A 13,527-nucleotide genomic window follows, 5' to 3' on the forward strand; every position below is an offset into this window, starting at 1 on the left:
AGTATTAGAGGGTTAAAAAAATGAAACCACTTTTTCCTGCTTTTAAATTTTCTTTTATTAAAGCAAACATTTACACCATGTAGCCCTTTTGGATGTGAGAATCGAAAGCAAGCGAAGTTAAGTCAGTCTCCTGCATATTGTATGACTTGTTGAAATGGGTCAGTCTTACACCGGTTATTTACCAAGGGGGGACAATAAAGTCCTCCCTGCCACAGAAGTTCTGTTGTTCTGAGTGTTCAGTGTTCTCATCCTAGCAGCGACCAGAAGCCAATAGTTTGTCGCCAATAGCAACCCTGTGTAAGATGGGTCAATGACTCATAACAGACTTACAACACCTGGCAGACAATGATGACTCATCTCAAATGTCAGTTGTTGTTTTGAAAACTCCGAACACAAATGCCTATTTCATAGCACGTATGTTATATAATAATATAGATTTTCTTTGATCTTGTACTTTACAAATGTTCATTGTCAGCACAATCTAATGGAGGCAAACATTCAGTAAAAGCTGTGTGTACAAATTCATTATTTATGGGCAGGATAACATTACATACTTAATTATTTAGCCGAATGAAACCTCCAGTCGGTGAAAATATCATATCCCCACCTATAGGCTTAGCTACTTGTTTGGTGCTTTAATTTGCATCATATGCTGTGTTTGATGGAGGGAGTCAATAGCTCTGGATATTGCCAACTGAGAAATACAGAGTTTATCTAGATAGATCCTGAGGGAAATTATAGGTAGGCTATTTGGGCATACCAACACGGGGTCTGAATATTGTGTTATTGTGTACAGTAAACAGTAATCCTATCTTAACAGCAGGCATACAGATTTATGAAATTTCTATTACAATTCAAATGTTACCAGAAGTGGGTAATGATTTATCAAAGTGGAGATTGTAAAAAAAAAAAGAATATATTACATAATCTCAGTTATACGTGCAGGACATTAGTGCAGACATGAACAGATAGGCATCATGAAGTAGGCTACTTATTGTCCCAAATACTTCTATATGCCATGTCTCTCTGAATTCCCCTCCCTGATATGTCCTTTTCAAGGGCACCCTGCTGCTACACTTGAACACAGGGAAGAGGGACAGCCAATCCCAGACTGTAGTCATCTGTGCTCTGTGTGTGCCTGTCCACAGCAGGCAGGCCGGCAGGCATGGGGGTCAGAGAGCAACATTCTCAGGCAGAATGAGCTGTGCTCTGTGTGTGTGTGCTCTGTGTGTGTGTGTTTGAGTGTGTGTGTGTGTGTTTGAGTGTGTGTGTGTGTGTGTGTGTGTGTGTGTGTGTGTGTGTGTGTGGTGGGGGGAGTGTGTGAGAGAGAGAGAGAGAGAGAGAGAGAGAGAGAGAGAGAGAGAGACCAGCTGTATATAGGCGCTAAAATAGCCGAGCATTTACTGCAGCCAAGCCCATTTCAGCATCCTCAGCAGGCTGACACTCTACATATAGACCGAGCAGGACTTTTTTATCTGGCACGTCAGTGACAAGGACCGCAGTGAGGAAAGTGTCACCCTCTCATGGAGAGAGAGAGAGAGTAGTATCACAACAGCATGGGCCATGAGTCATGCTACTTTATTAGAATGCAGATTGTACATAAGTAAGGCATTTACACATGCACACACACTCACACAAACACACACACACACAGTAAACATATATCAGTTTTATTGTAGAGGTATGTTTGGATGCGACATTACTGCATGAATCCTTTCATGAATCCTGATGCAAAACACGGCAGGATATTGTTCAATTTACTTGCATTATTAAACAGTGCATATTTAACATTCTTTCCATGTCAAGTGCTATCCATATCCTGAAAAAGGCCAGAGACATATAGACTGCGTGATTCAAAGGATTACTAACTATTCAGAGGGAAGGCTTTGAATTCTTTGACTAAAATACTTGCCATGTGATATAGGAGGACGTATGGTCAGAGTTTTAGGTATGCAATTTCACTGCATGCAATTTCTGGAGTAACCTATCTATCTTGCAAACTGCCATGGCATCATTTTTTTTTAAAAACATTTTTATATAATCTGGATAGATTTAATTACAAAACGCATAGATTTATATTGATAATTATGCCAATTTTACATAGCCTACTGGTTGTCCGACATTACAAGAACAATTTCTTGGTTGTGTCTAGGTCGGACTTTTGTCAGTTGCTGAGTTGAAAGCAAGCTTGTAAAAACACTGCAGAGTCTGAACTGCGCACAATGACCCTGAAACTACGAGATCCATAATACACCGCTTCACTGGCCAAATGAACGGACACCCACCCCTTTCTCTGACAGCTTGCGGTCTTAAAGAAAGTTCTTTCGAAACAGCGTGAAGTGCAATTTTATCACAAACATAGTGGAAGTTATGAAGAAAAGCGTTCTTTACTCAAACACATCTGAAAACGCCTAATGCAACACTGACGTAAACAGCGCAACATTGAAGTAAGTTTTTTTCTACATTATTGTGCCGGAGAGAGGGTGGGACATTGTCCGGGATTTTTCAATCCAAAAAGAACACCATTCGTTTGACTTTACGATACCTACATTTTACGTCTGTTGTGCTTGACAGAATAATAGCCTATTTGTGACTTTTCTTTTCATGTTTTGACAATTGAAAAGATAACGGTGTAGTTCACTGATCGCCAGACTTTGTGGCTCTTCCGTAGACCCTACTCCCAAATAAGGTCGAATTGTGACATCGGACGGACGGACGGAAGCCTTGTCTTGCTTTCTTGCCGGTGCCTCGGGTCAATTACTTTTAATGAACTGTTTCACATAGCCTTGGCTAAATCATATGTTTCTGACTATATTGGAACAGTTATCTTTGCTCTGTCAATGCGTGCTATTAAATCAGTAAGAGAAGCATGGAATCTTTTGGATGCAGAAAAGCTTTCCCAAATAGGCGAGCAGGCTACTGAACCACAGGCTAGCCTATACCCTACTGAAAACCATCTCGAAATATTAACTCGTCCTATTTTCCCAAATACGTGCAGTGCACTGGTGGCAGTGCAAATCGACTTATCCATATCCCCCAAGCGCTGTTTCTTATCCTTTTCTTTTCTAATTTCTTAGTCTAGGCCTAAATCAGACCAGGGCCACTTATCCGACTTGCTTTTTTGCCTGTCTCAGGTCTGTTAATAATGAACACAAATAAACATGCCACTTTACTTTTGGCAAGAATGATGTGACAATGGTCAAAGTCATCAAGTTTTCTGACCGATCCAGATAGAGCAAAATGATAATAATAAAAAAAAAATATTATGCACAACCACAGATTGTAGCCATGGCACATGTTTAAATGTGTTTAAATGTGTATTGTCAGTTCTCACCTTCTAGCTCAGATCCCTAGTGAGGGTTAATTCTATTCAGAACAGTAACCTATACAAAAAGCAGCCCAGAGTGTGTAGCACGCACATAGACACAAGGTTTGTGACAACAACCTGATCAGACATTAATCCGGTAAATTACCACGGGCCCTTAACTCAAAATCTGTGGTGGCATCACGAAAACAACAACACTTTCTGATGCTGAGGACAATTCTTTTGAAAGGGAGTAGTTCCATATTTCGACACTTGAGGGAGCTCTGTCCTTTCTCAGTAGTGCCATGTCTCATGCCCCCCCCCCCCCTCCCCCCAGTTCCTACTATTTCCTGTAGCCTATGATATGCATCAGTGCAATCATGGAACAATGCAAAAATAATACTGTTTCATTTACAATGCAACAACAGGCCAACAATACAGGAAAGTCTTTGAAGGTTCCAGCATCCAGTTTTGGCTACCACCTACTGGAGCCTTAACAACCAAGCCCCCACCCCCCACCCCCTCCACACACACGCACACACCCCCCAACAGGCCTACAGTACACAATGCATTTTTTCAGTCCCCCAGGTTGATATAACTGTCCTACAGTTCTAAATACTATCCCACACAGGCACATGGGTAGAGTTGCGCCAGAATACAGCATGCTTCTAACGGCATCTTCCCTGTTGGACAGGTAATTGGAGCCATGCACGAAATATCCCATCGTTAATTAATAATCAGGGCATATGAATTTCTCTAGACAGTAGGCACACAAAAACAAAAACCTGCAAGGACCTCTGAGGAACACCTTCCAATGTGTTTATGTAAACACACCTCTTGTTTTGGTCATAATCTCTTCTGATCTCTTCCCGTCTCAAACTTGTTGAGTTTGCTTCGCAACATCCACAGTCTTTAGACTAGAGTTCTGTTTGCTCCTGAAGATGAGACTTTCAAACGGAATTGTTTTGTCCTTAATACACACTGAGGTAATAGCTTTATATCAACACACGTGATGTGAACTGGTAAAATAATACGGTCAGTGAAATTGCGTTTGTAGTTTGTACTCTTTGCCTTGGTCCTACTTGGCAGAACTTTAAGTGGAGCACAGTGCTGTTAGTGTCCAAATAAAGGCCATCAAAAGCCAGCTTATCTTACATTTGATGCTGAGCGGCACAGAAACACTCATCTGTACACAACTTGCGTGCACACGCTCACACACACACACACACACACACACACTTACACACAGATAGACAGCAAGCTAAGCATGCGTTTTAAAAGATAATATCTGCGTGGAACGCTCAGGCTGCTTTATTTAATATTAGGGTATTATTTAGATATACTGTAACTTATGTCCGTTTTTTTCCACATTTCATTTATTTAACTCTGGAAAATCCAAACAAAGAAGAGCATTATATGAGACTGAATACATGAAAGCTTTTGTAAATTGTAAGTGGTATCTTGTTCTAGGGAACCTGCAAAAATGCCCTGGGATTTATGTTGATTTAACAATGTTCAAGCACAGATGCTAAAGAGGCAAGTAGCTAGATCTTGTCTCCAAAATCAACATGCATTAGATACAAGATACATTTGATCAACACCTTCAGAGTGACCAAACGCATCCAGTTATAAGCCTAATGGAAGGGCTATTTCATTAGGAGCTGTGTGATTAGCGGTGTGACAGAGAGGTGATTTGATTGAGTGGGCTGCTCAGTGCTCAGGAGTGACGGTGATGACGCGACGTGACTGGATGTGATTAAGCTGAGAGGGGCCTAGGACAGACAGCCGGGACACAGATCTCTCTCTCTCATTCTCTCTCTCTCTCTCTCTCTTTCTCTCTTTCTCTCTCTCTCTCTCTCTCTGCCCCCCAGCAACAGCACTGGACAGGCACAAGACTGCTGACTCACAGGCTCTCCTCTTCTGCTACTCTGTCTCTCTATCACTCACTCAATCTCCCTTGACATCACACTGCATGTGTCAATTTCTCTCCCTGTTTCCCTCTCTTGGTCTGTCTCTCCTTCCTGCGCCCTCTATTTTTGATCCTATATACCCCCTCTCTCTTTCCCTCTCACCCTCTCTCTCTCCCCCTCATCTCTCTCTCTCTCTCTCTGTCTCTTCCTCCACTCTCACCACTCTCTCCTCCTCCTTCCCCTAACTCCTCCCACCCAGCGCTGAACACCACTCCCCCCTCCGTCACTAGGCATAGAGGGGACGCAGTGAGTGAGTGATTGACTGACTGACTGATTAGGTGAGTGAATGAAAGAGAACGAAAGATAGAAAAGAGAAAGATAGAGGAAGAGAGAGAGAGAGAGAAACGAGAGAGGAGAGTTGAAGTGTGTCCAGCTGTGGACAAGTGAAGACTGGTGCGGAATCAGCTGAAGGACTTGAATTGAAAGTGACCTGGGTTTCCTATCGGCTCGCAGAGGGCAGTTCTGCTCCGTCCGGTGCAGGAATCCTGTTCTCCTTGCAGTAAGTGCCTGCAGGCTGCTCTGCTCTCGTTTTACTGTATATGATCCGCACAGCTGCCGGTGCCTCAAAGCAGTAGTGGACAGTACTGGACTGCACTCGCTGTCGCTAAGCACTGGAGAGTAGCCACGAGACTTAATCAAACATTAATGGTGAAGGGATGAGGCTGGGCATGCTGTCCATGTTGTTGTCTGTGAGTATGTAGCTTTTTGTTTATTTATTTGTTTGTTTGTTCGTATGTGTGTGTGTGTGCCCTTGTATTTATTTCTGTGTGTTTTCTGTTTGTACTGACAGCTTGAGTTTAGACTAAGTGTGTGCGTGACTGTGTGAGCTTAGTGTGTGCGTTTGCATGTGTTTTGGGGACCAGTTGCTAAATAGGCAAATTTCTGGTAGTCTGCAGTCTGGACAAGCAAGTGTGTCTGTGTGTGTGTGTGTGTCTGTGTGTCTGTGTGTGTGTCTCTGAATGTGTGTGTCTAGAGTAACTTCCAAAGCCCAAACGGGCTTAAACATAAGAGGTGCCCTTTTGAAACAATGTCACATGCTTTGGCACCTATTTCAGTAGACAGCCTTATTCAATCATGTGCCTGAGAAGATGCCACTATGTTCTACCGAGAACTCGCATGTCTGCTCAATGAATCAAGAAGCTGTACTAGAAACACTTCTGTCTCGCTTTCTCTCATACACACACACACACACACACACACACACACATACTCACACAATCACACTTCCATCCATCTATGTCCCACTCTCCCACCCTCTGTCTTTGCAGCAGAGTTTATAGGAAGTTCAGAGGCTGCTGCTGTAGGCATAAACCTTCCTGTTGTAGAGATGTAGCCCATCTCGTTGTCATGGTCACATTTTGTGTTGTAAAAGTATTTAGAGTCTCTCCAAGAAAAGGTTTGGATTTACAAAACACACACACACACTTACACACACACACATAGTTACATTACATCTGCTAGATATCATCCAGGTCTCTCACTGTCTACTCACGTAGATATTATTCTACCCTCTCCTGCATCTCAATTTTGCATCCAGAAAACTCTCACAGTCAGTGTCAGACTTTCCTGATCCAACTTTGGACTGCACTGCCCGTGAGCATTAACGTTATCACCACAGATTTATGATATTTGCATACGCCTTTGCCAGGGCTGGTCACATGTGTGGAAAACTGAGCAAACTATTGTAGCAGCAGTGAAATTGACCTACTGAGGGATTTCCTGTCAAGGATAAGTGTGCTACACTATACGTTATACTATCTTTCTTATCCAATGGCGTCCTCTGCAGCAGGCACTGTTTGGGGAGGACTGATGAGTTGTGATCAATAACTATTGTGACGGTTAAGGTTTTAATGGCCGTAATCACCAGGTCTTGATAGAAAATCTTTCCTTACAGGAAAGGCAACTGTGGCTTAATAGTTAACCAGCTGGATGCTGCAATGAAGGCCTCACCATGGCAATATCTACTCTGGCCAGGAATGGGTGGAGACACGAGACAATAGATGACATCATGGCCCTGACCATGGTGTTCAGTTCATTGTGACTTCCTGTACACACGTGGGCTGATCAGAACTACCTGTACTGAAATTGCTGTGTCAGTGTTTGAACTGCATCTCAACATACACTATTTTTGCTTAATTTTTTTTTTGCTGACTCTGCAAAGTTCTTGTAATAGTTAGACATACAACAAAGTCAAAGGCACCGCGCTCAGTTTGATGTGCACAAGTGCATGTGAGTGTAATGATGTCTGTATCAGCCTTATCACAGCCTCTGTGCTGATTACATTACGAGTTATTGATGTTGGGTCAGGGTTGGAACTGAAGCTACGTGTGGAAGCCTACTATGTAGTAGCAGTTCGATCCCCAGCTGCTACCGTTGTGACCTTGAGCAAGACCACTTAACCCCAGGTTGCTCCAGGGAATCTGGCCTCTCAATTAATTGACAAATGTAAGTCACTTTGGATGAAGGCTTCAGCCAAATTAAATACATAAAGATGAATACTATATGCTCTCTGATAAATGAACTATCAATTAAACTAACTATCAGTGTGGAGAATTAACACACACACACACTCTGAAATAGTGCTCTGTTGCATCTAAAGCTAATTATTGGGAGTTTGTTTCAAATTTATTGAAATGGAGATGTGGGACTACTTGGGAGTGTATTAGTGGAGGACAGCGACAGGCCCATTAACTGATTCTGAATTAACTGCTGAAATAAAAGCCACTGAGCTATACTGTAAATTATCCACGTTAATGAGGTAAAATGGGCCCGAAAAAAACCTCTACCATCGCCTACTCATGGAAAAGTACTTCCACGCTGCCCACGAGCAGGCCGCTGGAATGTGTGTTTGCTCTGTCTGACAACCTGTCACGCGCACCGGGAGACCTGTGCCAGGGGTGGAGACGCTGTGCAGAAACACTCGTAGGCAACGACGGGCACTTGCTGCTTGTGTAGTTGAGCTCGTCCTTGGACACTAAATTGATAGGGCTTATCTCAGTTCAAACCAACTAAGGTCATCTTCTGACACAGGGCAGGTTAACGTATCTGGTGTGCTATGTGCAAGCGTGAGCTGTAGCAGTTATGCACTTGGGGACATCATCTCTCATGAACTTTGTTATGTTGTATATGAGTGGTATTGTAGGTTTTTACATTGTTGCTTGACCCATCTGTGAACCCTCTGTGTGATTGGCTGATGACTATTTCTTGTATCATTTTAGTGACAACAAACACATTCTGGGTTACAAATGTTTTTCTTTTCTTTTGTTTTGGGAAAGATGTATAAACATATAGCCTAGGAAAATCATACTTAGTGTGATACTATGCCATATTGAATGAATGAATGAATGAATGAATGACATTCAGTTCTGAGGATTTTACTGCCAGCAGTTTAAGCAGTAGATAATGTAACCAGAACTTGAACAGCTGACTTTTACAATTCATGAAACTATATGATACTAAATGATATCTTTATAATAATATATCTTTATGCTATTATTTGCTTCATACAATATGTTATTGTGCATACTGGTAATACCGATGTTTTCAGTGTATGGGAACTGTGACATAAAACAGTTCAATAACATTTGTGGAAACTTTTCAAATGTATGCAATATATCCAAACCAATGTAATTATGCCCATGTAGGTTAGCTTGAGGCCAGGAGTTTTTGAGTTCCAGACTTTCCTTTTTGCTCATTGGTCAGCTTTTGAGCATTGTGTGTCACGCAAAGCCCTTCAACCCCAGCAGACCATGAGTGTTGACACCAAGTCGGTCTGTCACTCACTGTTTATGTGATTCCAGTATTGTGGCTCCGGTACTCTCGTGCGGCTCCTTTCCTCCGTAGAGTTTAATTCACCGATATGGAGGTGACCTTGATTTCTCCTCATCTAATTATCCACTTACCAAAGCATAAACAAGGGAGCTTTTCATGTACCCAACTCTGGAGGTGTATGAGGTCAGTTACTGCCTGTTTCACAGCAATTCGAGAGGCCAGGTTGATTCTTTGAGAGAGAGAGAGAGAGAGAAAGAGAGAGAGAGAGACAATATGATGATGCAGCTCCTTTGTTCTCATGAGTTTTACATCACATTGTGATTAGATGTTTTCACATTCAAATGACCTGAAAAGTAAAGTAATCTTCTGTGCGGACATACACATTGTACTGTATGTGTCACTACAATTCTCTCTCTTGCCATTATTATCTTGCATATGGTAATTTATTGTCACTAAAGAAGCTGAGTTAATAAAATGTTATCAAATGAAATAATGTGTGTCTTAGTCACCAGTTAACACACAAAGGAGAATTACTGGAAACAGATACAGTTTTTAATTGTAAGCCCATTAGCTCTTGGCCTGTACAGTGGTGCACACACACACACACACACACACACACACACACACACACACACACACAGAGAGAGAGTTAACCTGTTGGCACAAGTATAGTTGCCCTGCCAGGCTAAGCCCCATATTCATAAAGGTTCCTGACAGACTGCGTCACATGACCCACGCCAGCCGCAGTCGGCCCGTCTCCCGGGAGACAGAGGGTTCAGAGTACAGAGGCTGCCCGTGGGTCCGGCTATTCAGAATGGAGTTCCTCCGAGGACTGTGTTCTCCTCGTCCCTCTCCATTTCGTCTAGGTTTTCAAATTAGAATATGTTATTCAGCATGTTTGCCCTGAAATGAAGGAAGAGCAGATAGTGTCCTCCCTCCCTCCCTCCCTCCCTCCCTCCATCCCTCCACCCCTCCCCCATTGTAATCCCTTTTTTCTCTTTTTTCTACTTCTTCTCTGTTCTGTTCATCCCTCCCCTGCCTGCCCCAATGTCTGCCCCTCCCCTCCTCTCTTTCTCTCTCCCTGAGTGTTTGGTGAATAGAAAAGGCCCCCCCCACCACACACACACACACACGCACACACACGCACACACACTACCCTCCTCCCACAGATAGAACACCAGAGAAAGTTCAGAGTTCTGTTTTGGTTGCCTTGAAGGTCAAGTAGAGGGTATTAAAGTTACACTTTTCCCCTGAAGCTGTGGAAACCTTTTGACTGTAGCAAACTCGATAGCGTTTGAAATAAATGACTACCTTCATGGGAAAGTTGTCATGGCTTAAAGGCGCAAAACTTCATTGAATGTGACTCTCTTGTCATCAGAATCGCACCTTGGTTGATATAAACAAATGTCACAATGAAACCATGGGGCTGGATATAATGAGGAAATATCTGGAGTGTCTTATCTTAATAAAAGAACTGAATGTCAGTGGCTGCTATTTTATAATGGGCTATATTATTATTGACCTAAAAATAGGCACAACACTGATAACACTAGGATAGGTTGTGCTGCTTAGCCTGTTCACCCGAAGGAACTACATCAGTGGCTATCTGGTTACAGATCGATGAGTTATCATTGGCTGGGCTGGGTTCCCGGTGAAAGTGATACGAGAAGAACAAGAACAAGCCAAACACTGTTGTTGTCCTCCCTCTAGAAGGCCACGACAAAAACAAGGCTGAATTGAATGAGAGTTAGCGAGCGCTAGGCTAACTGAGTAAAAGCACTGAATGAGTAAAGTTATTGTTGTCGTGCAAACACTTGTCAAGTGGTTGATTTATGTAAAGAACCACATGCTGATTGAATAAGTGAGGAAATAAAGAAGGTATTTGTGATTTGATGATTTGCGTACTTTTCTGAGTTGAGTCCCTTCTAGGAGATAACAAGGTTATGTTCAGGGGTTAATCCGTGTTGGTTTACATAATTTCTGGATTTGCTGCAGTGTGCAGATTGACATATGAACAGTGACATGAAATGGCATTTTGTACACGTAATCCCTCTGGAGCAATCTGGCTGTGTTGCGGTAACTGATCCCCCTCCTGCACCAGGTTTGCCTCAAAAATACGTGCAGAACAGAGCATAGCTACCACTAAGTCTTTTTTGAGATTAACTGAAATGTGAAAAGGCAAAGTAGTCTCAAATACATCCTCTCTCTCTCTCTCTCTCTCTCTCTCTCTCTCTCTCTCTCTCTCTCTCTCTCTCTCTCTCTCTCTCTCTCTCTCTCTCTCTCTCTCTCTCTCTCTCTCTCTCCCGCTCTCCCGCTCTCTATCACTCTGTTATCAGGAGTCGGATGAGAGCAGCTTCCCAGACCCATGTTGACCAGCGCGAGCGTCTCCATTCATAGAGCACCGCCAGCTCTTCCTGGTCCGTCGGGCGGCCTCCGTCCAGCCTCGTCCACCCCCATCGCCCCCCACCCAGAACCCTGAATCGCCGGCTCCCAGCCGCCCTGTCCCAGCAGCCCTCGGGGGGGACGTCCCGTCCTCAGTCGCCCCCGCCAGCACGCCCATCTCGTCCCTCCCTGGAGACCCGAGGGCCCCGACCCATCCATGGGGAGCAGGCGGGGGGACGCGGGGCCCCCACTAACCGGACGCCCCGACCCCAGATGCAGGCCCTGGGGGTCAGCGCCGAGACCAAAGCTGGACATCAGACCAAGGATGTATCCACACTGACAGGTGAGTCACACAGTGTTAGCATGTTCTGAGAGAAGGGATTTGTGTGGGGCGAGAGAGGCCCATTAGGAAGCATTGTGAAGAGACATTTCTCACGTAGTCAGACTCATGTAATCACAGGAATCACCTTGTGGTGTTGCTATTGATATATCCCTTGGAGAATTTCTCTGAATTGTTTTTGACAGATTTGATCTGGTAAACATTGAAATATTTCCATTCAGATTCCTGTTTAAGTGGTTTAAAAAAGAGACAGTTCAATTAAAAATGCTGAGTGATTGCTAGAATCTGAGTGGGGATGTCCTGGGATATCCCCACTATTGGAATGTCTCTGGTCTAATCAAATATTAATAAATAGTTTGACCAGGGGGGTATTCCAAGAACATGGTTTAGTGACAAACCTGGGTTTGGCTCCATTCCCCTAATTCCATAGGGCTCTTGTTTTAGGAGGTTTACCACTTACTCGGAGTTAACTTACCTAGGTTTGTCACTAAACCACGTACTTGGAATACCCCCCTGGCCTAACTTGTATAATTACATTTATAGCAATAAATCGCAGTTGTAGCTTTAGATATACTTATTCCTGACAGAATGGTGTTGGTTTGTTTTCAGATGTTTTCTCATCAACAATGTGAGAATTGTTCCGTGGCTAGAACATACAAATCACAGTGTCTGCTGTGTCGTCGTCGTTGTTGTTGCTGCTGCTGCTGTTGTTGTTGTTGTTATGAAACACTGTTAGCCAGTGCTTGGCTGTGTTGTTCCTAAACAAGACAAGAGCCAGTGGACAGGTCTGTCTGAGCACAAATGTGCTTTTAGGAGGACAATCAATAGCAATCTCATCAGGTCTGTGTGGAGTCGACCCAAACAACCTCACCGGTCAAACCCAACTGAATCGGACTGTGCTGCAAAGCTATCAGCACCTAACAGTTTCAATATGCAGTATTTATTCACATTCACTCTCAGTGAAATGCCCCCCGCAGCTGTACCCCCTGTAGCGATACAGAAATCCTCATGTTGTTGATGTATCTCCTGCACCTCCTGCTATGATGATGAATCAGTGACAAGGTTGAGGTAATGAGTTCCTAGACTGTACAGGCCCCTAGGTTGTCTGTTCAGCTACTTTGTTAAAGATCTTACAGTATGTAATGATCATGAGACTTCTTCCTTTCCCAGTAGAGAAGGTGGGCTAATTTTATCATATAAAGCCTTCAGCAATGGCTGAGGATTGTAGGCCATTACTTAATAGGGCATAACTTGTTATATATAGTGTAATTTTTGTTCTTGTGTTCTCTGTCTTGCATGAGGGTATTATAGCACACTCTTGTGATTATAACTCAATACACTTTTTTTGTCCAAATTCAGTGAATTGCACCTCATGGTCTTCTATTTGTGTGTGCGTGCGTGCGTGCGTGCGTGCGTGCATGCGTGCGTGCGTGCGTGCGTCACAGTCCTGGTTCTGTAGATGGAAAGCAAAGTGACCCAGCCATACCAAGCCTAAGCTATGCCCACTATTCAATCCAAATAATGCATTTCTCAAGGGAGAGGTATAACATGATTTGGCTGTGAGCTCAAATATCAAGCAACCTTTCACCAAATCACTGTGCCTCAGGAGGCAATGAAGTGTCTCATGAGGAAATGAAGTACAGTGATATATACTGTACATTGATAATGTTTTGCATCACTAGGCTATCCTTTTACAGATTTCTAGGTACACACACACACACACACACACACACACACACACACACACACACACACACACA

The 13,527-nt window shown here is 43.4% G+C and overlaps 1 protein-coding gene across 1 annotated transcript in view; it reads left to right on the forward strand.

Moving 5' to 3' along the window:
- The first annotated feature begins 2,309 nt into the window (after positions 1 to 2,309).
- The window catches only part of LOC143131240 (trafficking kinesin-binding protein 1-like), a 40,051-nt gene continuing 28,833 nt past the window's right edge, over positions 2,310 to 13,527 (forward strand). The window contains exons 1-2 of the mRNA XM_076290733.1: positions 2,310 to 2,447; positions 11,382 to 11,770. Of these exons, the coding sequence (XP_076146848.1) occupies positions 11,701 to 11,770 (70 nt within the window). The 5' untranslated portion in view covers positions 2,310 to 2,447; positions 11,382 to 11,700. The remainder of the gene's footprint in view (positions 2,448 to 11,381; positions 11,771 to 13,527) is intronic.

This window comes from Alosa pseudoharengus, unplaced genomic scaffold (assembly GCF_046254945.1).
Source record: "Alosa pseudoharengus isolate Yale_2024_CS ecotype anadromous, Long Island Sound unplaced genomic scaffold, YU_APseudo_1.1 YU_APseudo_1.1_scf_1, whole genome shotgun sequence".
Lineage (NCBI taxonomy): Eukaryota > Metazoa > Chordata > Actinopteri > Clupeiformes > Clupeidae > Alosa > Alosa pseudoharengus.